Raw genomic sequence first — 24250 nt, forward strand, 5'->3', positions numbered from 1 at the left:
CAGAGAAATAGATTTGTGTGAGGGCTTAGATGAAATAAAAAACCCAAAGGTAAAATTAAATGAAATGGGAGAAGAGGTTTTACTTGAAATTGAATCGACAAGAATGGTCCCAACACTTGAGCAGCTCTGTGGCACAGTGGTGAGCATTGCTGTCTCGCAGTACTGGGGCTCTGGGTTCAGTTCTGGACCTGGGGTGCTGTCTGTGTGGAGTTTGTATGTTCTCCCTGTGTTTGTTGGGGTTTCCTCCCACACTCCAAAGACATGCTGGTACATTCATTGGTTTCTGGGAAAACTGGCCCTGGTGTGGTGTTTGTGTGCTCTGTGATGGACTGGTGTCCCATCTGGAGTGTATCCTACCTTGCTCCCCCGAAATTGGGTAATTCAGTTAGAAAATGGATGGATGCCTTCATGATATGTTTCTTTTGTGCCATATATATTCCTGGGGATTTACATGTTTACAAACATTTACATTGTTGTTTTATATCTATAAAGTTACAAACACATTTTTCCTGTACTGTACGTGGCTATCTCCATGTCTATATTTAAGTAGCCCTTTGTGGATAGTTTTATGGCTGGGCAGCTTGTTCCACATTGTGACCACGCTTCTGGTAAAGATGTGGCTCCTCATTTCAGTTTTAAATGTAATCTAAACATTTATTTTAACAATCAATCAACATCAATCAAAATGTTTTTGTTAAACAAAAACATTTATCTTAACAATCAATCACCCCTTCACTCCATGAATTAACACACAGCACACCTTCCACACAAACGTGAACGGTTTCTGTACACACTGAAAAAGAGGTGCGCGTTTTCTCCTGGTCATACGGCCAGTTTGTGACCTCTGACCCTCCGGCGTATCACGGCTCTAGTACTTCCGGGGGGAAACGTAAACTCATCACAAGCGCAGCTGGAATGGCACTGCGGTGCCGCACTATTAAGAAACCGGGAACGAGTCCTTTCTGAACTGAGCAGCACGATGGAGGGCCCCGTGTATATCTCCGCTTTTGAGAGCCAGCTCTCCTCCTTCATGGATTGCCTGCTGAAGCAAGCCGTGTCCGGCATCACCAGGCTGGTGGAGGACAGCGTGGTCGGTCTGTACGGCGAGATCGCCAGTAAAGAAGCCGAAATCAAGGCGCTGTCGGACAGGCTGCAGGAGTGCGAGCGAGAGCTGGCGCTGGTGGGGACGGGCGAGGGCGACGTCCGCCCGGGCGGCAGCGAAACGGACGATGGACCTGCGGGGGGAGAGGGGGGCTGTGACCTACGAGCGACGTCTGCCGGTAAGAGCCTGGAGGTCGTCGCGACGCTGGCCTCTGAAGCCGGGACTCTGTGCGTGAGAGTCGCCCCGCTTGCAAGATGCCGGAAAGTGGTGAAGTTGTTAACCTGCCGCCGACCACGTTCACTGTGACGCTGGCTGCTGCAGAACTGCCTGTGAACTCCACACAGACCTGGGTTTGTTTCATTAGTCCGATGGCGAACTAATGACACAGACCTGTTGCGAAAACTGAGGGTGCCTTATCAGTCACTGAAATGCATTTCTCTGACCCGAGCCTTAAACCTCACGCACGTCGTGTTGACGAGAGGTGGCGCGGCGGGCGGTACCTGGCGCCTTTCTCAATCAAAGACGGGCCGGGTGGCAGAGAACAGCGAGACCGAGGGGTACATGTGAAGTGGGCTTCGTGTGTGACCTCCCCGAGTGTTGATGTCCAGTCCCGTGTACATCCGCGTCATGCCAAGAACTTTTTTCCACGGGACAATATTAGGGCTCCCCCTACCGACAATCTTCTCTCTTTGCTTTTAACATTAAATATGGCTTAGGAATTGAGACTTGAATCTTTTTTTTTTTCCCTTGCCAGTTTGAATAACTCCCTTGCATTAAGGTCCTTTCAGCTGCCCCTTGTGTATTTCGTTGTAGCTGTCTCTCTCTCTCTCTTGACTGTGGCGACAGTGAAAACCGTCTCTTGTCAAAGCTGTCTTGTCTGAGACTCCCAAACAGTCGCCTCTCCTGCATGAGTCAGCTGTCTTTGCTGGATGTCATTCCAGTGCTGTTTCTCTCAGCGTCTGCAGTCCAAGTCTTTTCCGTTAGCCATCTTCAATGATTGCAGTGCTTCTTCTGTTGTGGCTCTGGGGCTCGGGATCAGCGCCTGTGTGCTGGAAGGTTGCTGGTTCGTATCCCTCAGCCGGCAGAGGAATCCTACTCTATTGGGCCCCTGAGCGAGGCCCTTCACCCCAGCTGCTCCAGGGGTGCTGTATAAATGGCTGACCCTGCACTCTGACCCCCAGCTTCTCTCCCTCTGTCTGTGTGTCTCATGGAGAGCAAGCTGGGGTCTGTATAAAAGACAAGTAGTTGTATATGGCCAATAAAGTGATCTGATCTTATCCTTGTAACTCTTCAGAAAGCGGTCCTCGATCCGTGTACAATGTGCTTGTGTTTGCTCGGCTTGTGGCTTTGACTTCTAGAGCCAGACCTCTATACCTCCGAGCTCTCGTTAACATCCCCCAAACTCTCAGAGGAGCCTGGTCAGAGGTTTCTTAACAGCCGAGCACACACACACACACTGCAGACACATGAAGACCAGCTCGATGCTCGATGCTGACAATCGGAGAAGGCGGTGCTGCCATCTTGTGGAATAATAAGCCATAGCGCCCCACTCTAACTTTCTCTGTGATGAGGTGAGGATGAGGCAGATAGGTATGGTCAATTTGGCCATGACACCAGAGCGACGCCCCTCCTCTTTTTGAGAAACGCCCTGGGAGTTTTAATGACATCTCATCCGAAGGAAGGCACTTTTTTACAGTATAGCGTCCCGTCACTATACCGGGGCATGAGGACCCACCCAGACCGGCAGTAACATCCGCTTTCCCGGGAGTCTCCCCTCCAGGTACTGACCAGGCTCACGCCTGCTGAGCTCCAGTGGGCTGCCAGCTGTGAGCTGCAGGGGGATGTGGCCGCTGGCTGCCTCGCAGTGCTGGGGCCCAGATCTGTGGAGCTGTCTGCATGGCATTGTCATGTTCGCTTGGTATTTGCCTGGGTTTCCTCCCACGGTCCAAAGACAGGCTGGGGGGTTCATTGGCGTCCGGGAGAATTGGCCCTGGTATGAGTGCGTCTCTGTGTCTGCCAGCCCTGTGATGGACGAGCGTCCTGTCCAGGGTGTACCCTGCCCTGCACCTGTTGCTTGCTGGGATAGACTCCAGCTCTCCCTCAGTCCGGTCCTGGAGAATGCCGTTAGAAGGTGGGTGGGTGACCTGAAAGCCATGCAGTCTCCTGTGTTTCTTCCTGTGGTCTGCGCTGTGAATGCTGTGCGTGACCATGTTGTTTCTTGCCGCCCGCAGGACAGGAGCCGGCTTACTGCGGCGCCAAGGCCGCGGTGGTGACGCCGGCGTACCCGGACATCGTCCACATCATCGTCACCCCCCGGCCCTTCCCCGCCTCGGAGCAGGAGGCCTCGTTCGCGGCCGCCACCCTGGCCGGCGTGGCCAACGAGCACGATTACGAGCCCCTCGCGCCCCCCGGCTGCCCCAGAGGGGGCCCTGTCGAGGAGGAGGAGGAGGAGGAAGAGGAGGGGGACGAGGGGTATTACAACGGCGTCTCCGATTCCCAACCGGCCGCGGGACAGGGCGAGCCCGGCGTCCTGCTCCTGGCCCCCGTCTCCCACCCCGCGGGGGTTCCCGAGGACCAGAAGAGACCGCCGCCGCCGCCCGCAGACGGGAAGCCCTACGGCTGCGGCGCCTGCGGCAAGAGCTTCGGCCAGGCCCAGCAGCTGTGGCGCCACCAGCGGGCCCACGCGGGCAAGCTGCGCCACCTCTGCCAGCAGTGCGGCAAGAGCTTCGGCCAGCGGGGGCACCTGGTGGCGCACCTGCGCTCGCACACGGGGGAGCGTCCCTTCGGCTGCGGGGCCTGCGGCAAGCGCTTCAGCCGGCCCGAGACCCTGAAGAAGCACCAGAGCGTGCACTCGGGCGTCACGCCCTACGCCTGCCCCCAGTGCTGGAAGAGCTTCAGCCGCGGGGACTACCTCAAGTCCCATCTCGCCACCCACGCGGCGCTCAAATCCCACCTCTGCCCCCACTGCGGCAAGGCCTTCGCCCAGGCCAAGCAGGTGAAGATCCACGAGCGCGTGCACACGGGCGAGAGGCCCTACTCCTGCCCCGTGTGCCAGAAGGCCTTCAGCCAGCTGGCCGCCCTCAGCGTCCACAAGCGCATCCACACGGGCGAGAGGCCCCACGCCTGCGCCCAGTGCGGGAAGCGCTTCGGCACCCTGGGGGCCCTGCAGGTGCACCGCCGCACCCACTCGGACGACAAGCCCTTCTCCTGCACCTCCTGCGCCAAGGCCTTCCGCACGGCCAAGCTGCTCAAGAGCCACCAGCGCACCCACACGGCGGAGAAGCCCTTCGGCTGCGGCGAGTGCGCCAAGGCCTTCAAGACGGCGGCGGAGCTGCGGCTCCACCAGAGGGCGCACACGGGCGAGCGGCCCTACGGCTGCGAGCAGTGCGGCCGCACCTTCCACCGCGTGCACCACCTGGAGTACCACCGGCGCACCCACACGGGCGAGCGGCCCTACGTCTGCGACGTGTGCGGCAAGAGCTTCGGCCGCGCGCAGGTACTCAAGACCCACCGGCGCGTGCACACCGGCGAGGCGCCCTACGCCTGCCCCGAGTGCGGGCTGAGCTTCAAGCAGCTGGGGAACCTGCGCTCCCACCAGCGCTCCCACGCCCGCCCCGCCCAGCCCGCTGGCGGGGGGGCGGGGCAAGCGGACGCCGGGGGGGCCGCGGCGGCGGCGGCTCCGCCCCTCTAGGGGCTCCATGTTTTTCCGGCGCTCGAGGGCGCGCGCCGCCCGTGATCCGACTCGGTCTCGCGTTGGCAGTTTTTGGTTCTGATCTCTCTCGACGGGGCCTGCGTCTCGCCTTCAGAGCCCTGCCGGTACCGGAGGGGCCTTTTGCCCGTGTGCTCTGCAAAAAAGACGATTTGTGCGGTGCCCGTGGTGCCGTTTCTTTAACACGGGGAGGGCTGGCGGGGGTGACGGCCAGTCTAGATCCGGTGAGGCGCAGCGACCCTGGGTTCAGTTCCGGAGCTGGGGTGCTGTCTGTGTGGAGTTTGGATGTTCTCTCCAGGTTGGTGTGGGTTGCCTCTGGATTCCTCCCACAGTAGGTTAAAGGGGAACTGGAGCGCTACTTTTAGACTCTGGGGTGAAAAAGAATCGCCATAAAGGTTTTACATCGCCAAATAGACAACATTTCCAGGTATGTGCAGCGTCAGATTCTCCGTTTCAGAGCACAGTAACAGTTTTCAGTGATGTGTGTGGTCCTATGACACTGTAATCAAGCAGGCTTGTGAATAGAACTCTTTTAGTCCGATAGAAATATTACTCTCCACTTTGGGACTGTTTTGCTTACAAATACTACTTGCTCGTTAACTCTGCATGCATGACATAAGTCACTGTTGTGACTAGTGAGCAGGAAGGGCCACATCACGTCATAATTCCTGGGGACTCGGATGCAAGTTTGCAATAACATGTCGACTTACAGTACTTTCACAAACTTTATGATTCCGAGCTTAATTCGGAACGGGTAAATTCATTTTTCTTTAACGTCAATGAATTTCTTTTGTTTCTGAGATTCTGAGAAACTGGTCTGAGAAACTGGGACTGCAGTTCCCCTTTAATTTGGGAAAACCTGGTGTGAGAGAGTCTGTGTGTATGTGCCCTGCAGTGTGCTGGCTTCCTGTCCACAGGTGTATCCCACCTTGTTAAAGTAGTTAACTAGTAGGCGCTCTGCCCCCTACTAGTTAAAGTAGGGGAGGAGCGGTGGCTCTGTGGCTCAGGATCTGTGCCTGTGGCTGGAAGGTTGCCGGTTCAAATCCTGCAGCCGGCAGAGGAATCCTACTCTGTTGGGCCCCTGAGCGAGGCCCTTCACCCCAGCTGCTCCAGGGGTGCTGTATAAATGGCTGAACCTGCGCTCTGACCCCCAGCTTCTCTACCCCTGTCTGTGTGTCTCATGGAGAGCAAGCTGGGGTCTGCGAAAAGATGAATTCCTAATGCGAGAAATTGTATAGGGCTAATAAAGCAACATTATTATTTTTATTGGGCCTGTTTCTGGCTGGGATAGACTCCTCCACAACCCTGAATTGGAAGAAGCGGTTTGAAAATGGATGGATGCGAGAGGTTGAGTGTTTCACTGCTGGTACGACAGATAGGGCTGTTGCTCATTCTCAGTTGCTCATTCTCAGTGTGTCGCAGTTTCATGCTAGTTGAAGCAGTGAGCCGCGTCCGCATGCACAGGAACAAGTCAAGGTTTATTCCAGGCAGAAAAGAGAAGAAAATAAACGTTTTGGCTGTGGAGCCTTCTTTGACACCTGTCTGCTTGTTCCTTTACAGTTCCATTTTGCCATATTTGTGTCTGTGTCTGAACACCACACCTGTATTGGGGTAAAAGGGGTGACTCTACAGTGCATTTCAAAAAGACTGAAAGACAAAGTGGAAAAACAGCCGACCACAGCGAGATACACTGAACAATCCTTTATCTCTTTATTCGTTTTTTTTTTTATTTCACACACTTAAAAAAGACAGCATCTGCATAGAGTTGTCATCTTATAGATTGAGGGAAAGAAGGAAGGAGAGAGGGGGGAAAATACTGGCACGTCACACTAACTAAACAGAACAGGGGGAACAGCAGTACGCGAGAGAGAGAGAGAGGGACAGAGAGAGAGTTACAATACAGTACGCGCACACGCACACACACGGAAACGGAAAAGAAAAACGGGACACGAGTTCGCTGTTCGGTTCCCGTCAAAGTCGCAGAGTCTCGTTTTGTTTTTTTCTCTGTATTCTTCCGCATTTCCCCCACCCTCCCCCGTGTCGGGGAGTGAGCGTGGAGCTGCCCGGGGTGCTGATGACCAGTCTGCTGCTGCAGCAAGGGGCTGGTGTAGCAGCGCTTTCACGCTCGGACGCGGGGCGACGCGGGGGTGGCGGGGCAGGGGGGGGCTGGTTCTAACGAGCAAGCGACAGCGGGGGGGGGAGGCCGGCCGTGACAGACGGGCCCAGGCCGAGGCAGGGAGATCGACAGCCCAGAGCAGAGCGAAACGTGCTTCCCAAGTGAGGTATGTTCGACGTCAGGTAACACTTTATTTTAGGTGGGTGTGGTTAGGCACTTATTAGCTCTTATTAGTGGGCACAACACACACACACAAAAAAAAGTCTCTTTATGATTTGTAACTGCCTAAAGTATGCCTCCTCATAAATATTATTAATGAAGTAAAATAGAGTGGGCGTGTATTACTTACAAAATACCTTCACTGATGAGAGTTGCACACGTTTGCAACCCGTGATGTGTTAAGTGCTGGTATGCTCAGTAGAAGAGCTAATACTGACCTTCTAGTTCACACGTATAATAAAGCATTACCAGACGTTGGTGGCGCTGATCTAGAAAGGGACAGGGTCTCGAGAGGGACCGGGAATTGTCTTTCCAGACGAGCCTGCTCTTTGGAAACCCAGCGGAAGGGGGAGGGGGGTTGGGATAAAGTTCCTGGGGGCAGCAGCCTGAGGGATGGCCACAGGCAGGGAGAGGGGAGGGTCCGGGATGAAAGCTGGGAATGAATGGGAGAGGCGTCGGGGAAGACCGCTGTTAGGAACTCGGGGGTCCCTGCGCGTGGGGAGGCTAGCTGGGAAGCACTTTGGAGTTCGACCCAGATGGAATTGCATCCCGTAGTAGCAAACCTGGCTCATGGGCTTTTCTGCAGCATCTGGTTCTGCTGGGGCGCTGGTTTAGTCCCGCACGTCGGCCGACTTTGAGACTTTGACGGGAACGTGACTTTTTTTTTTCAATAGGTCCATACACTGACATGCAAATCTGTTTTTGGAAGTATTTACAGTAATTACAAGACACGAAATTCCAATTCAGTTTCGACAAGAGTTTGCGAGCATTCAGTTTGTAACATAACGTCTTATTTTGAAACGAGAATTATTAGAATCATCAGAGTTAATAATGGTTTACTTCAGCCTTTTCTTTATTTTTTCCATTCCTTCCCTCTGTTTTGCATTGTCCACTGTCTTTTGTCACAACAAATCCTTCTCTTCCCCCCCCCCAGCCCCACCCTCTTCCCCCCGACACACACGCTCAGACACACACACACACACGTGCCTTGAGAGTGGATGATACTGATGGAAACTCATAATACTGAAACACAACGATGGACAGATCTGGGCTCTTCTCCTGGACAGAGAAGCTCAAGTCATTATGTGAGGAGGTGAGGGATCATTTTCTAAAAAACGGGATCGCTGGGGGTAAGACTGGACGCAGATCTGGAGACACCCGTGACGCTGTGTGGGTTTTCCCTCCGTCACGACGATCCCTGCGTTACACTCCTGCACCAACAGGATGCCTGGATGAGCCAGAGTTGTGTGCTCTGGGACCATGGGGAACCCCCTGTGTCTGGGTTTTTGCTCCACCCAAGATCTGCATCACAGGCTAATTTTCGGCCTGAGGTCTTTTTTTTTTTAATCTTCTTTCAGCTAAGTGTGCTAGTTGGCGACTTTCAAGGCTGCCCTTGGTCACGTGCTCGAGATGAAGCCTGAGCGATTGGAATTAAGCGTAAGGAAGGACACTGATGCTGTGTGGGTGTGCCCGATAGGATGCCACGCCCACCCTGGATGTGTCCGATATAATGCCACGCCCACCCTGGGTGTGTCCGATATAATGCCACGCCCACTCTGGGTTGTGTCTGATACGACATCACTCCTACCATGGATGTGACTGATTCGGCGCCACGCCCACTGTGGGCATCTGATGGTGACATTTCCAAAGCGGGCGTGTCTGATACAGTGTCACTCCAACCTGTTTCTTCGTCTTTATCCAGACATCCGTCCAGGGTCACAGGGGAGCATGACACTCTCCTGGCCAGCTTTAGCTTGATATAAGAGAGCACATTCTTATTTCGCAAGTTGAGGACAGACTGCTTCAAGTCCTTTGTGCTGAAGGGGATGGAAATACTGCTCTTCAACAGAGGAATTTTGGAAACCAGGGTCTGAGCACAGAAAAAGACTTAAAAGCTGACCAGTCATTGGCTCTGGTGTGAGGGTGAGCATGTCTGTGTCTGACTGCCCAGCAGTGGACTGGTGTCCCATCCAAGGTGTAGCCTGCCTTGTGCTCATTGCTTGCTGGGATAGACTCCGGCTCCCCTGCGACCCTGAATTGGAAGAAGCTGTTTAGAAAATTGCTGGATGGGTCAGTGACGAAGCAAGAGCATGAACCGGCTGACACAAATGTCCTCCTTATTAATTAGAACCCCTAATTAGAGTATAGATTTAGAGCTTTAGCTATATGAGACATATATCCGTACTACCTAGCCAGCACTGGCAGACGGGAGAACCAGCAGAGTGGTTACAGGCCTCAAACATTATCCCGGCCCCCTCACACTTTCATGTGCTCGCATGGATATTTCTCATAGACGCCCCAGACCTGAGGCAGAGGGGAAGTCTGGCACCGCAGAAAGGCTCCAAACACTGTGCGACAAAAGAATGCCCCCCCCACCAATCAGTGCTCACCCCTGTACCCATGGCTCTGGTGCCTGCTTTTCCAGGGATGGCACAGGGGTGCCCTGTTCCAGCTCGGAATCCGGCTGGATGAACTCCGCAGCATCACCAGAGCTGGGGCCGGGATCGTGACTTTCCGGGAAAGACTGCAGACTATCACAAATATTGTGATGTGCTAGTGTTCAAAGCCAAGAGGCACGTCAATATCTGATGAATCCGGTAGAGAAAAGGAAACCTGTCTCAGCGTCACTGTGCTCCTTCCCACAGAACACTAGATGCACCTGTAATTAGAGACCCTATTGCTGACATGGCTCTGTAGATAGCTGCCAACACACTGGCGGTGGCTAATCAATCACCGTGAACCTACAGGATCGGAGTTCGATTCCCTTATTGTAAGAAACCAGGCAGGTAAAAGCAGAAGAAACCCGTGGTCTTCTCTGGCAGCTGGAGTGGATTACGTTACGGATTCGTGATCTGATGCTGAAATTCCTGTACCACGCGTGTGTGCCCTTCACCTTCTGGGGTCAATGTACGCTCTGTGCTTGTCTTGACGTGTATGGGAGCACAAGGGGTTGACCAGGGCTGTACTTGGATCCTCAAAGTCCCTGGAAGAAGTCTGTATTCAGATCGGGGATACATCTGTATCGCTTTTTACCTTCCGGCACCGCAGGTTTATGTGGAATCTGACGGAGGTCCTGGCGGCCTGTGTGGCTGTACTTCTACCAGAAGAGACGGGACGGAGACAGGAGACAGCTCCTGCCTGTCAGGCGTCATGAAGCCTGGTAGTGGCTATGAACCGGCGACTGCACAGCCCGGGTTGCGGGACCTCAGAGCAGTGTTCCCAGCATGCTTATGGAACCGCCGGCTAATTGATTCGGTCAGGTGAAACCAATGAGGCTGATTCTTAGGATAGAAGTCACTGGGCGGCTCTAAAATTGTTATTTTTGAAAAGCGGGCATATTCTGCAATGTGCAGAATTTCTTAGCCCGTCAGAATCAGTTTTTTGTTCATGAAGATTCTAGCCTTGTTACTCTTCAACCATTGAATTCGTTACTTTTTACAGGAACGTTGGTATTCTTCTCATCCCTGTGCCTTAAGAATTGAACATGGACAGTGATCTTTGAGAATCAGAAGTGTTGTAAGGTGCCGATATTGTTAAAGCTGGTGCCAACGACAGAGAGAGACAAATCCCTCTCCTCTAACAGACCAAGTGAATCGTAAATGACCTGTCATGCAAACTTCCTGGTGCTTCAGGGGTACCAATCAAGGCTGCAACCTACTTTTACACCAGATGGAAAAAGCAAATCGATTCATATTGTAGTCGGACACAGGCACCTGTTGGCCTTGGCCCACTGGAACAGGCTTTCACATGTCTAAGCAGGCACACAGGGCAGCTGCAGCTTTACTAAGTAGCTAAGGTTATTGAAAGAGGACACATCTGCATCTCGCATCAGCTCAGGCCCTGGAGAACTGCCAGATAAAGAGGGGATCAAATCCCACCGCTGACACCACACTCTACAGAAAACACCTCGTATTATATTAGACAGCTGGAGCGACCGAGGTGAAAGACACAACACTGGGACCCCAATCCAAAACAACCATCTGGTATAAGAATAGAGTCCAGAACCCTTCATTCCTTCTCCACAGTCACAGTCACTTGGACAGCAGGTCAGAAATAGCTGCAAGGCATGTTTGGTCAGAATTGGAAGACAAGTCTTTACGTCCGCGAAGGAGGAGCTGGGTAAACACAGGCGGGGACCCCTTGCCTTTATGTCACGATCTCTATTAAGACGTTGTGTCGGCTTCAAAGATCAAAAAGAGGCTCAAGGCCCGCGCAGCCCTGAAAGAACACGCCAAGTAAAAGAGAAGTTTCCGCAAAACCATGAAAGCCCCTGCCCTTCTCCACTGACCCTAACCTGCTTCAGTGGAGAAGCAGGTTAGATTTCAGATTACATCATGTCTTCTCCTACTTTTCTCATGCGGTGTGAGAAATGAACCTTTCACAGTGCCCAGACTGAATACACGTGAAGCAAAAAGTAAGTGTTGCACTCAAAGTCGTTCCCCGCTTGATTAAAACGGCCATTTTAGAGGATAGCGACCCTCTTTTACCAAACTCTCGGGCGAGGGTATAGACGCCCTCTCCTGTGCCCTGTGTCTGACCCTGGACTACCCAGGCAGTCGCAGACTCGGCTCTTCCCTGCTATGCTACCACTCATCTTCATTCCAGCTCTTCCTCAATGGCTGAATAGCTCTTTTTTCGCATCACAGGATTGAATTAAGCTATTGAAAGCACTGATGAGACAGAGACTCCACAGTGTCAAAGGCAGAAAGACTCAGCGGTGCCTTCCCTCACCGAGCACCGTCAACATCCTCACATTCCCCAGTTCATTCAGTGACTTGATCCACCTTCCGACCTCCACTTGGAACTCAGAACAAAGCTGGTCCGCAACACTTTCCCACTTTGCAACTTGCTGTAATTGTACAGTGAGCGACAACTTTGGAGCATGCTGTTGTACAAGACCGGGAGATTAAACCGATCTGTCGAGCATGTGAAGGTCACATTTATTCTCGGGGGTGGGAGGGAGGGGATGATGTAGAGACTTCTACTTTAAAACAGAATGCAGGGGATGATGGGGAGACTTCTTTTTCAAAACAATGCAAAGGATGGGGAGTGTAGTTTTAGCCCTGTTTGATGACACGACAAGCCAGGTGAAAGTTGTTAGGAAATGCCTATGTACATAAACTCTCAACACCACTTTGACACACACACACATATATGTGCGAGCAAATACTACTATTTGAGGGTGGGAAACAAACTAATTCAAGACACATTGAATCACGTTAGGAAGCCTAAAAGTCTTTCTGTTTAAAACCCATATACGTATTCTTATATATATTTATATTATAATCATACCATTATTCATATCCTTACACATCTCTTCAGCCACTGCAAAAGTATTCTTTGTTTCATCTTCCATTTGCTGCACTTTTTTGATTTACAGTATTTTTTAAAAAGGAAAAGATGATAAATAATTATTCTTATTATTCTTATTATTCTTATTATTATTATTTAAAGTCCTTTGTTTCCAAAAAAACGACAACGGAAAAAATTTAAAAAAGAAAAGAGAAAACGACAACAAAAAACTCGACCCCAACGGAATTCTGGGCGAACTGAGGAAAGATAGAAGCCACTGGTCACGTCACAGACTACAATATACCATCTACATTGAAAACGAAAATGCACTTTCTCCGGAAGTCGGAAAGAAACGGGCGCGCCCACAGCTCTGGTTCTGAGTCGACAGAAGAGGAGTCACGGCCAAACCTCAGCGTCTCCTCCTCCCGTCTCTCAAGGGCTTGGCTCGGGCCCGGAAAGGCCCGCAGTCACGCCAACTGTGAACTACAGTTTTCCCTTCTTAGATCTGGTTTCCCTCTTGCCGGCGGACAAGACGGACAAAAAGAAATATCTCAACGGATCTGGCGGGACTGGTAGTACAAGTACATCGAAGACACGTAGTTTGTTCAATTTTTACAGATCCACCCCCCTAGTCTATCCCCCCCCCAAAGAAATGGGTCAATCATTCCTGTGTCTGGCTGGGGGTGGTCACAAATATTGCGAATGGAAGATTAAAGTGTGCAGTTCCTGGCCAAGCACAAATGCCAAGTATTACTGTTTTGGAATCATGGACCAGCCTCCGTCTTTGTGTACTTGCCAGATTAGGGAGCAATTAATTTAAAAAAGAGTCCTGAAAAGAGCACGCCCTCCACTTAAATAACAGATTGTGAGAGTTCTGCTCTCTTACAACACTTCAGATTTCCCGAGTTGAGGCCCCAGCCCTCTGCATGACCCAGAGTGCTGCTGTGTTAGTGCCTGCTCGGTTTTGTGCTTGGTGTTGTGCTGCGTACGTACCAGTCCAGGCCTGCTGCATGAGGCCTGTCTTGACTCAGGCCGGGCATGAGGGAATAACGGATCGCGTTGCCCCAGCCTACTGCGCCGAATCAAAAGCACAGCGGAGGACGAGATGTGAAAGACTCGTTTCTGGAGCTGAACACATCGCTGTCTGAACCAGGACCCTAACGCTCGGAAACGAACTGAGATTTAGCCGTCACTTCCCAAGTGAAAGAAACAATTACTTTGTATTTCTTTACAGGTAGCTGTATTATGTGCTGTTGTATGTTCAATACATTTACATGTACATTGTAAGTATTACGTTTATTAGAATTTTTTAACTTATTTTCTCTTATTGTTTTTCTCATCATTTTCCATAATCTGTTCCCCCCCCCCTCCCCCCATTTTAGAGTCCCCTTATCTGTTTCTTGTGGTTTTCTTGCTGTTTTTTGCATCCCGCTAAAATCCCAGCGTTCCTCCAATACTTGAGGCCAGCACCACTCCTAGGACCACACAGCAGATAATGATCATGATCTTCTTCTGCAGGGATACACGAGAGAGAGAGGGGTTAATACAGACACACTGACTGACTGGACACTCCAGTACATTAACACTGCACTGAGAGAGAGGGGTTCATACAGACACACTGACTGACTGGACACTCCAGTACATTAACACTGCACTGAGAGAGAGGGGTTCATACAGACACACTGACTGACTGGACACTCCAGTACATTAACACTGCACTGAGAGAGAGGGGTTCATACAGACACACTGACTGGACACTCCAGTACATTAACACTGTACTGAGAGAGAGGGGTTAATACAGACACACTGACTGGACATTCCAGTACATTAACACTGCACTGAGAGAGAGGGGTTCATACAGACACACTGACTGGACACTCCAGTACATTAACACTGCACTGAGAGAGAGGGGTTAATACAGACACATTGACTGACTGGACACTCCAGTACATTAACACTGTACTGAGAGAGAGGGGTTAATACAGACACACTGACTGGACATTCCAGTACATTAACACTGCACTGAGAGAGAGGGGTTCATGCAGACACACTAACTGACTGGACACTCCAGTACATTAACACTGCACTGAGAGAGAGAGGGGTTCATACAGACACACTAACTGACTGGACACTCCAGTACATTAACACTGCACTGAGAGAGAGGGGTTCATACAGACACACTGACTGAACACTCCAGTACATTAACACTGCACTGAGAGAGGGGTTCATACAGACACACTGACTGACTGGACACTCCAGTACATTAACACTGCACTGAGAGAGAGGAGTTCATACAGACACACTGACTGGACATTAGGCTGTGTCAGTGTCAAAGTTGTGTTGTGTGTGTACTTACCCTGCGGGCCTTGCTCTGGTATTTGACAGCCTTCTTTGTGTCAGACACAGCTCTCTCCACATAGTCTACTGAGTGCTCCACGTTGTACTCGATTCTGTCTATCATCTCGCCCTGTCAGACAAACACACCAGCACCGTCAGTGCACAACACCTGGGAGAGACTCACACTCACATACACCCACACTGACACACAGTCACACACTCTCACTCTGCATAGAATTCAGATCAATGGGTCAAATCCTGTGCTTTCTGTGGGAGTAGCTGGAGTTGAGATAGCAGTTCTTGTCTGAACTACATTCCCCAGAAGGCAGTGGGAAATGACCGGCTGTCCGCAGTCACCTGACCTGTTGGTGGAATACAATTGGTCGGGTGATATTTAAAAACAAGGAAGCTGAAGCTCCCAGCTGGCCATCAGCACTCTGCAGAGAGTGGAGCCTGTTATTCACTGTACCAGACAGGAGAGAAAGAAGGAAGTCAGGAAGTGACAGTGGACGATTGTCTTTACTGGGTTTTGGAAGAAGGGAAAAGTACTTTTTTAGATTTTGTAATTAGCAAGCTGCCCGGCTACTGACAGAGTAATTCAAGAAGAGGCACAGCCTTTTATTGTAAATAAAATAGCACTGTTCTTATTAGAGCTGCATTTACTGTATGCAGGCAGCACAGCGGCACAGCAGTGAGCACTGCTGCCACACGGCGCTGGGGCCCCGGGTTCAATTCCTGGGGTGCTATCTGTGTGGAGTTTGCATGTTCTCCCTGTGCTTGTGTGGGTTTTCTCCTGCAGTCTGCTAGGTGAATTGGCTCCTGGGAAAACTGGCCCTGGCGTGAGCGTCATCTGCCCGCCCTGTGATGGACTAACGTCAAGTCCAGGGTGTATTCTGCCTAGTGCCTGTTGCTTGCTGGAGGGGGGGGCTGTTTTTGTACACCCCGCCTGCTCGTACTCCCCTCACACGAAGCCCCGGCCCCCAGATGTGTCACACAGCCCGTGAGGGGCTCTCTGAAGCAGAGTACCGGAGCGGAGCGGGCGCACCTGGCTCTCCACCAGCATGGCCATGTCCACAAACATGTCGTGCAGCTCCCGGATGCTGTTCTCCAGCTTGATGATCTCGTTGTGCCTGGTCTCGATCTCGTTCAGCGCCTGCTTGGTCATCTGAGAGTCCATCTTGATCTGGGGGGGGGCAGAGGGAGACGGTGTATTAACGCTCGAGCCAGGCCCCCCAATCAGAGCGCAGCACTGGCTTTCCCCCACCCCTGCCGGGCGGCCATTTTGAATGAGGGCGCGGGCGGGACTTACGTCATCGGTGAAAATGGCCAGCTTGCCACTTTCCAGCATGTCCTCCAGCTCCTCGTTGGTGGTTGTTCTCCCAGCTGGAAAACAGGTCGGACAATCAAACTCCTCTGCCAGCGTCTCATGACAGTCCCATTGCGTGTCGTGTCGGGGCAGAATGGGGGCAAGTCAAGACGGGCAGATGGGCAGCGACGCTGGTGCCAGTCGGGCGTGCTTGTGAATTGGTGTGCCGCCCCGTGCACAGGATGTGCCTACATGCGGGCGTGCCTGCAGGTGAGCTGGGCACACTGTAGCACAGCAGGAACGACAGCATGGCTGTGGCCTGGTTTTCTAAACTCCACTGGTAGCAAAGTTGCTAGAGTGCAAATGTCTCTGATCTCCGGTGTGTCGGTACAGGGAGTGTGGGGTGCGTCTCTGATCTCCGGTGTGTCGGTACAGGGAGTGTGGGGTGTGTCTCTGATCTCCGGTGTGTCGGTACAGGGAGTGTGGGGTGTGTCTCTGATCTCCGGTGTGTCGGTACGGGGAGGCTGGGGTGTGTCTCTGATCTCCGGTGTGTCGGTACTGGGAGTGTGGGGTGTGTCTCTGATCTCCGGTGTGTCGGTACAGGGAGGCTGGGGTGTGTCTCTGATCTCCGGTGTGTCGGTACAGGGAGTGTGGGGTGTGTCTCTGATCTCCGGTGTGTCGGTACAGGGAGGCTTGGGTGCGTCTCTGATCTCCGGTGTGTCAGTACAGGGAGTGTGGGGTGTGTCTCTGATCTCCGGTGTGTCAGTACAGGGAGTGTGGGGTGTGTCTCTGATCTCCGGTGTGTCGGTACGGGGAGTGTGGGGTGTGTCTCTGATCTCCGGTGTGTCGGTACAGGGAGGCTGGGGTGTGTCTCTGATCTCCGGTGTGTCGGTACAGGGAGTGTGGGGTGTGTCTCTGATCTCCGGTGTGTCGGTACGGGGAGGCTGGGGTGTGTCTCTGATCTCCGGTGTGTCGGTACAGGGAGTGTGGGGTGTGTCTCTGATCTCCGGTGTGTCGGTACAGGGAGTGTGGGGTGTGTCTCTGATCTCCGGTGTGTCGGTACGGGGAGGCTGGGGTGTGTCTCTGATCTCCGGTGTGTCGGTACGGGGAGGCTGGGGTGTGTCTCTGATCTCCGGTGTGTCGGTACGGGGAGTGTGGGGTGCGTCTCTGATCTCCGGTGTGTCGGTACGGGGAGGCTGGGGTGTGTCTCTGATCTCCGGTGTGTCGGTACGGGGAGGCTGGGGTGTGTCTCTGATCTCCGGTGTGTCGGTACGGGGAGTGTGGGGTGTGTCTCTGATCTCCGGTGTGTCGGTACGGGGAGTGTGGGGTGCGTCTCTGATCTCCGGTGTGTCGGTACAGGGAGGCTGGGGTGTGTCTCTGATCTCCGGTGTGTCGGTACGGGGAGTGTGGGGTGTGTCTCTGATCTCCGGTGTGTCGGTACGGGGAGTGTGGGGTGTGTCTCTGATCTCCGGTGTGTCGGTACGGGGAGGCTGGGGTGTGTCTCTGATCTCCGGTGTGTCGGTACAGGGAGGCTGGGGTGTGTCTCTGATCTCCGGTGTGTCGGTACAGGGAGGCTGGGGTGTGTCTCTGATCTCCGGTGTGTCGGTACAGGGAGTGTGGGGTGTGTCTCTGATCTCCGGTGTGTCGGTACAGGGAGGCTGGGGTGTGTCTCTGATCTCCGGTGTGTCGGTACGGGGAGGCTGGGGTGCATCTCTGATCTCCGGTGTGTCGGTACGGGGAGCACTGGGGCATCACTCACTGATCTCCAGCTGCCTCTGGATACGGTCCTTGCAGCGGTCACGGTACTTGGACTGCGTGGTGTTGTACTCGGTCATGACCTCCACGAACTTGCGTGACAGCGTGGAGTGCTGGAGAGGACAAGGAAGGCAGAGCTCAGGTTGTGGAGGTTTCAGGTGAGAGTGTTGACACCACGAGGGGCACTAAGGCCCTAGTTCTGTCTCTCTGCTTCCCCCACCACCACCACCGCTGCCCACAGACGTGCTGTCTGGATTAGCCAAACCTCATGGCTGTATGAACGTATGTGTAGGGCCCTGTCCAGTTTGGGACCTTGGATTGGCTGAGCAGCTCTTGAAAAAACTGAATACATGGTATTATATATCCCCACCATGTACTTCACACTGTTGCACTAGTGTTAGTGTCTTTATTCTTACCTACTCTTTTTACTGGTCTTGAGAATCCTTTAACTTTGTGCTTCTCTGAGCTGTTTTACACAAGCAAGGTGTAATTTCTCTGCGGTTCTGCATTATTTGAAGAGACGGGCAATCTGTGTGCTGAGTTCCTGTTATGCTAATTACTAAGCTCAGGTGGTGTGGTGGCTCTGTGGCTCAGGATCTGCGCCTGTGGCTGGAAGGTTGCCAGTTCAAATCTCGCAGCTGGCAGAGGACTCCTAATCCGTTGGGCCCCTGAGCAAGGCCCTTAACCCCAGCTGCTCCAGGGGCACTGTATAAAAGGCTGACCCTGTGCTCTGACCCCAAGCTTCTCTCCCTGTCTGTGTGTCTCATGGAGAGCAAGCTGGGGTATGCGAAAAGACAAATTCCTAATGCAAGAGATTATATATGACCAATACAGTGATCTTATCTTATTATTTAAAGACCCAGACTAAAATGTATGATCTTATTACCAATCTGGCATGTAACATTTGAGGTATTAAAATTACTATTATCACTGATGTTGTATTGCTCTCTCTCACAGAGAACTGAGAAAGAACCTGGTTAGGGTTAACCTCCCAGGATGATGTGTGCTTTGGTTTCCACTCTGCACAGGAACAAACTAGAGTGCTGAGTGACTAGTTCACTGCTCTGGCAGGTTCACTGCTGATAAGAACACTTGATTACGTAAAAAGCAACCCAGAATATATTGATAAATTTCGCCTGGACACAAGAAAGGGGTGAAATACTGTATTTTTAACCTTTTTTAAAGGGTTACTATCTGGCTTTTACCCCCATCCAAATCTCGCTGCCTTTACCACAGGAAATGAAAAGCCTTGTCAACAGGAAGTGGAGAATTCTATCAACAGGAAGTTGAAAGCATCAGCAGGAAGTGGAGAATCATATCAACAGGAAGTTGAGCCCATCAGCAGGAAGTGGAGAGCTCTTACCTGTGTTTTACGAATTCGCAAGTCAGCAGATGATCTGTTGAGCCCTTCCTCCTGCTCTATGCTTTGCTCGATCGCTGTCAAGGAGAAAAGTGGGAAAGGTTACAAAAATGTAAAAACCAGTCTGAAAGGGAAAACAAAACCCAACAAATTGTTGTTAACTGCAACTTTCAGATTAGCAGCGCAACATACGATGATTGTGAGACAAATCCAGCTAGTCAGTGAGGCTCTCCCTGCCCCCTGCCCAAGTACCCAATACCCAGCAGCAGCATCTCAGCCTGGTCCAGGTTCTGTACTGTAACTAACGCTCCAGGTTCTGGGTCAGCAGTGCGGGGAATGACAGGCTGGAGATGAATTTACTGGCTCTCTGACAGGTTTATGACTGTTTCATCAGTGCAGGCATCCACTGGGTACAGAGGAGGGATTCATATTGTTTTAGTTGATGGCTTTAAGTTTGTGATAACTGTTCTTTTAGTTGATCAATGTTATTTAAATTCACATTAATACAAATATAACGTTAATAGTACATTATGCTCCTGGGGAATTTGGCCATTTGTCACAGTTCTGTGTACTGAACCCTCACAAATGTTGAGACCCTGTTGTATTATGTTTCCACTTGCTAATGTGTCTCAGTCACACAGCCCCCAGGTCTTCTTCGTACTTTTCAATGTCTTTTGAAAAGCAATTCTATGGACACCGGAGTCAACAGTACCTTTTAATTTGGATCTAACTTTGTTGGCCGTCTTTTTGATGTCGGCCGTCAGATCTTCCAATTCTTGCTTGGTTTCTGTGAGACAGAAAGAGAGAGAGAGGGGTTAATACAGACACACTGACTGACTGGACACTCCAGTACATTAACACTGCACTGAGAGAGAGGGGTTCATACAGACACACTGACTGACTGGACACTCCAGTACATTAACACTGCACTGAGAGAGAGGGGTTAATACAGACACACTGACTGGACACTCCAGTACATTAACACTGCACTGAGAGAGAGGGGTTCATACAGACACACTGACTGACTGGACACTCCAGTACATTAACACTGCACTGAGAGAGAGGGGTTCATACAGACACACTGACTGGACACTCCAGTACATTAACACTGCACTGAGAGAGAGGGGTTAATACAGACACACTGACTGACTGGACACTCCAGTACATTAACACTGCACTGAGAGACAGGGGTTCATACAGACACACTGACTGACTGGACACTCCAGTACATTAACACTGCACTGAGAGAGAGGGGTTCATACAGACACACTGACTGGACACTCCAGTACATTAACACTGCACTGAGAGAGAGGGGTTCATACAGACACACTGACTGGACACTCCAGTACATTAACACTGCACTGAGAGAGAGGGGTTGATACAGACACACTGACTGACTGGACACTCCAGTACATTAACACTGCACTGAGAGAGAGGGGTTAATACAGACACACTGACTGACTGGACACTCCAGTACATTAACACTGCACTGAGAGAGAGGGGTTCATACAGACACGCTGACTGACTGGACACTCCAGTACTTTAACACTGCACTGAGAGAGAGGGGTTCATACAGACACACTGACTGACTGGACACTCCAGTACATGAACACTGCACTGAGAGAGAGGGGTTCATACAGACACACTGACTGACTGGACACTCCAGTACATGAACACTGCACTGAGAGAGAGGGGTTCATACAGACACACTGACTGGACACTCCAGTACATTAACACTGCACAGAGAGAGAGGGGTTCATACAGACACACTGACTGGACATTCCAGTACATTAACACTGCACTGAGAGAGGGGTTCATACAGACACACTGACTGGACACTCCAGTACATTAACACTGCACTGAGAGAGAGGGGTTCATACAGACACACTGACTGGACACTCCAGTACATTAACACTGCACTGAGAGAGAGGGGTTCATACAGACACACTGACTGACTGGACACTCCAGTACATTAACACTGCACTGAGAGAGAGGGGTTCATACAGACACACTGACTGGACACTCCAGTACATTAACACTGCACTGAGAGAGAGGCTTCGGCAGCTTCAGCAGTGTGCAGGACCACTGGAGCTGAGCTTTATGAGCTTTCTAAGTCTCCACACAGTGACTGACGCGTATCCGTGTACTTAGGGATGGGAGAGTGAGGCAGGAGGAAGATTTTGAGCCTCACCCTGCTTTCTCTGCCCCCACCTCTCACATGGCACGAGGGTTGAAGACACCAGCCCATGGCACACACTGCAGTGGCTGGGTGCTGCACACACACACACACACACACACACGAGCGTGCCGGCTCCTCCTCAGTGTGTGTGCTGCACACCTGGCGTGGAGATCCAGGGAGCTGGCGCAATGCATCAGGGAGGGGTGGGGGGCTCATGATGCGTGTGCTGGCCGGGCAGCGTCTCTGCACTGCTGGACTGTGATTTATGAAGACTGCAGTGTCTCTGTGTCACTGGACACCAGGCCGCCCTCTACCCCACACACACTCCCTCACTCACACTCCCCAGCGCTCCACACACACACTCCTCCTCACTCACACTCCCCAGCGCTCCACACACACTCCTCCTCACTCACACTCCCCAGCGCACCACACACACACTCCTCCTCACTCACACTCCCCAGCGCACCACACACACACTCCTCCTCACTCACACTCCCCAGCGCACCACACACACACTCCCTCACTCACACTCCCCAGCGCTCCACACACACACTCCTCCTCACTCACACTCCCCAGCGCTCCACACACACTCCTCCTCACTCACAATCCCCCTCACTCACACTCCCCAGCGCACCACACACACACTCCTCCTCACTCACACTCCCCAGCGCACCACACACACACTCCTCCTCACTCACACTGCCCAGCGCTCCACACACACACTCCTCCTCACTCACACTCCCCAGCGCTCCACACACACTCCTCCTCACTCACACTCCCCAGCGCACCACACACACACTCCTCCTCACTCACACTCCCCAGCGCACCACACACACACTCCTCCTCACTCACACTCCCCAGCGCTCCACACACACACTCCTCCTCACTCACACTCCCCAGCGCTCCACACACACTCCTCCTCACTCACACTCCCCAGCGCACCACACACACACTCCTCCTCACTCACACTCCCCAGCGCACCACACACACACTCCCTCACTCACACTCCCCAGTGCACCACACACACACTCCTCCTCACTCACACTCCCCAGTGCACCACACACACACTCCTCCTCACTCACACTCCCCAGCGCTCCACACACACACTCCTCCTCACTCACACTCCCCAGCGCTCCACACACACTCCTCCTCACTCACACTCCCCAGCGCACCACACACACACTCCTCCTCACTCACACTCCCCAGCGCACCACACACACACTCCTCCTCACTCACACTCCCCAGCGCTCCACACACACACTCCTCCTCACTCACACTCCCCAGCGCTCCACACACACTCCTCCTCACTCACACTCCCCAGCGCACCACACACACACTCCTCCTCACTCACACTCCCCAGCGCACCACACACACACTCCCTCACTCACACTCCCCAGTGCACCACACACACACTCCTCCTCACTCACACTCCCCAGCGCACCACACACACACTCCCTCACTCACACTCCCCAGTGCACCACACACACACTCCTCCTCACTCATACTCCCCAGCGCACCACACACACACTCCTCCTCACTCACACTCCCCAGCGCACCACACACACACTCCTCCTCACTCACACTCCCCAGTGCACCTCACACACACTCCTCCTCACTCACACTCCCCAGCGCTCCACACACACACTCCTCCTCACTCACACTCCCCAGCGCTCCACACACACTCCTCCTCACTCACACTCCCCAGCGCACCACACACACACTCCTCCTCACTCACACTCCCCAGCGCACCACACACACACTCCCTCACTCACACTCCCCAGTGCACCACACACACACTCCTCCTCACTCACACTCCCCAGCGCACCACACACACACTCCCTCACTCACACTCCCCAGCGCTCCACACACACACTCCTCCTCACTCATACTCCCCAGCGCACCACACACACTCCTCCTCACTCACACTCCCCAGCGCTCCACACACACACTCCTCCTCACTCACACTCCCCAGCGCTCCACACACACACTCCTCCTCACTCATACTCCCCAGCACACCACACACACACTCCTCCTCACTCACACTCCCCAGCGCTCCACACACACACTCCCCCTCACTCACACTCCCCGGCGCACCACACACACACTCCTCCTCACTCATACTCCCCAGCGCTCCACACACACACTCCCCCTCACTCACACTCCCCGGCGCACCACACACACACTCCTCCTCACTCATACTCCCCAGCGCACCACACACACACTCCTCCTCACTCACACTCCCCAGCGCACCACACACACTCCCTCACTCACACTCCCCAGCGCACCACACACACACTCCCCCTCACTCACACTCCCCAGCGCACCACACACACTCCCCCTCACTCACACTCCCCAGTGTACCACACACACACTCCTCCTCACTCACACTCCCCAGTGCACCACACACACACTCCTCCTCACTCACACTCCCCAGCGCACCACACACACTCCCCCTCCCTCACACTCCCCAGCGCACCACACACACTCCCCCTCCCTCACACTCCCCAGCACACACCACACACACTCCTCCTCACTCACACTCCCCAGGGCACCACACACACACTCCTCCTCACTCACACTCCCCAGTGCACCACACACACACTCCCCCTCACTCACACTCCCCAGTGCACCACACACACACTCCTCCTCACCCACACTCCCCAGCGCACCACACACACACTCCCTCACTCACACTCCCCAGTGTACCACACACACACTCCTCCTCACTCACACTCCCCAGCGCACCACACACACACTCCTCCTCACTCACACTCCCCAGCACACCACACACACACTCCCTCACTCACACTCCCCAGTGTACCACACACACACTCCTCCTCACTCACACTCCCCAGCGCACCACACACACACTCCT

The 24250-nt window shown here is 52.8% G+C and overlaps 2 protein-coding genes across 3 annotated transcripts in view; one reads left to right on the forward strand and one right to left on the reverse strand.

Moving 5' to 3' along the window:
- The first annotated feature begins 860 nt into the window (after nt 1-860).
- Nucleotides 861-4892, forward strand: LOC102683104 (zinc finger protein ZFP2-like). Its single transcript, XM_015346136.2, has 2 exons — nt 861-1280; nt 3334-4892. Exons 1-2 carry the CDS (start codon nt 980-982, stop codon nt 4791-4793), a joined length of 1761 nt encoding a protein of 586 aa, XP_015201622.2. The 5' UTR covers nt 861-979; the 3' UTR covers nt 4794-4892.
- Nucleotides 4893-10189: 5297 nt separating this feature from the next.
- stx1b (syntaxin 1B) overlaps nt 10190-24250 on the reverse strand; it is a 71593-nt gene continuing 57532 nt past the window's right edge. For both annotated transcript variants that reach the window (XM_015346140.2, XM_069188144.1), the window contains exons 4-10: nt 19909-19983; nt 19200-19273; nt 17841-17949; nt 16085-16158; nt 15821-15958; nt 14795-14905; nt 10190-13950 (exon numbers count right to left, since the gene is read on the reverse strand). In XM_015346140.2, the coding sequence (XP_015201626.1) occupies nt 13870-13950; nt 14795-14905; nt 15821-15958; nt 16085-16158; nt 17841-17949; nt 19200-19273; nt 19909-19983 (662 nt within the window). In that variant the 3' untranslated portion in view covers nt 10190-13869. The remainder of the gene's footprint in view (nt 13951-14794; nt 14906-15820; nt 15959-16084; nt 16159-17840; nt 17950-19199; nt 19274-19908; nt 19984-24250) is intronic.

This window comes from Lepisosteus oculatus, chromosome 4, assembly GCF_040954835.1.
Source record: "Lepisosteus oculatus isolate fLepOcu1 chromosome 4, fLepOcu1.hap2, whole genome shotgun sequence".
In the NCBI taxonomy this organism is placed as follows: Eukaryota; Metazoa; Chordata; class Actinopteri; order Semionotiformes; family Lepisosteidae; genus Lepisosteus; species Lepisosteus oculatus.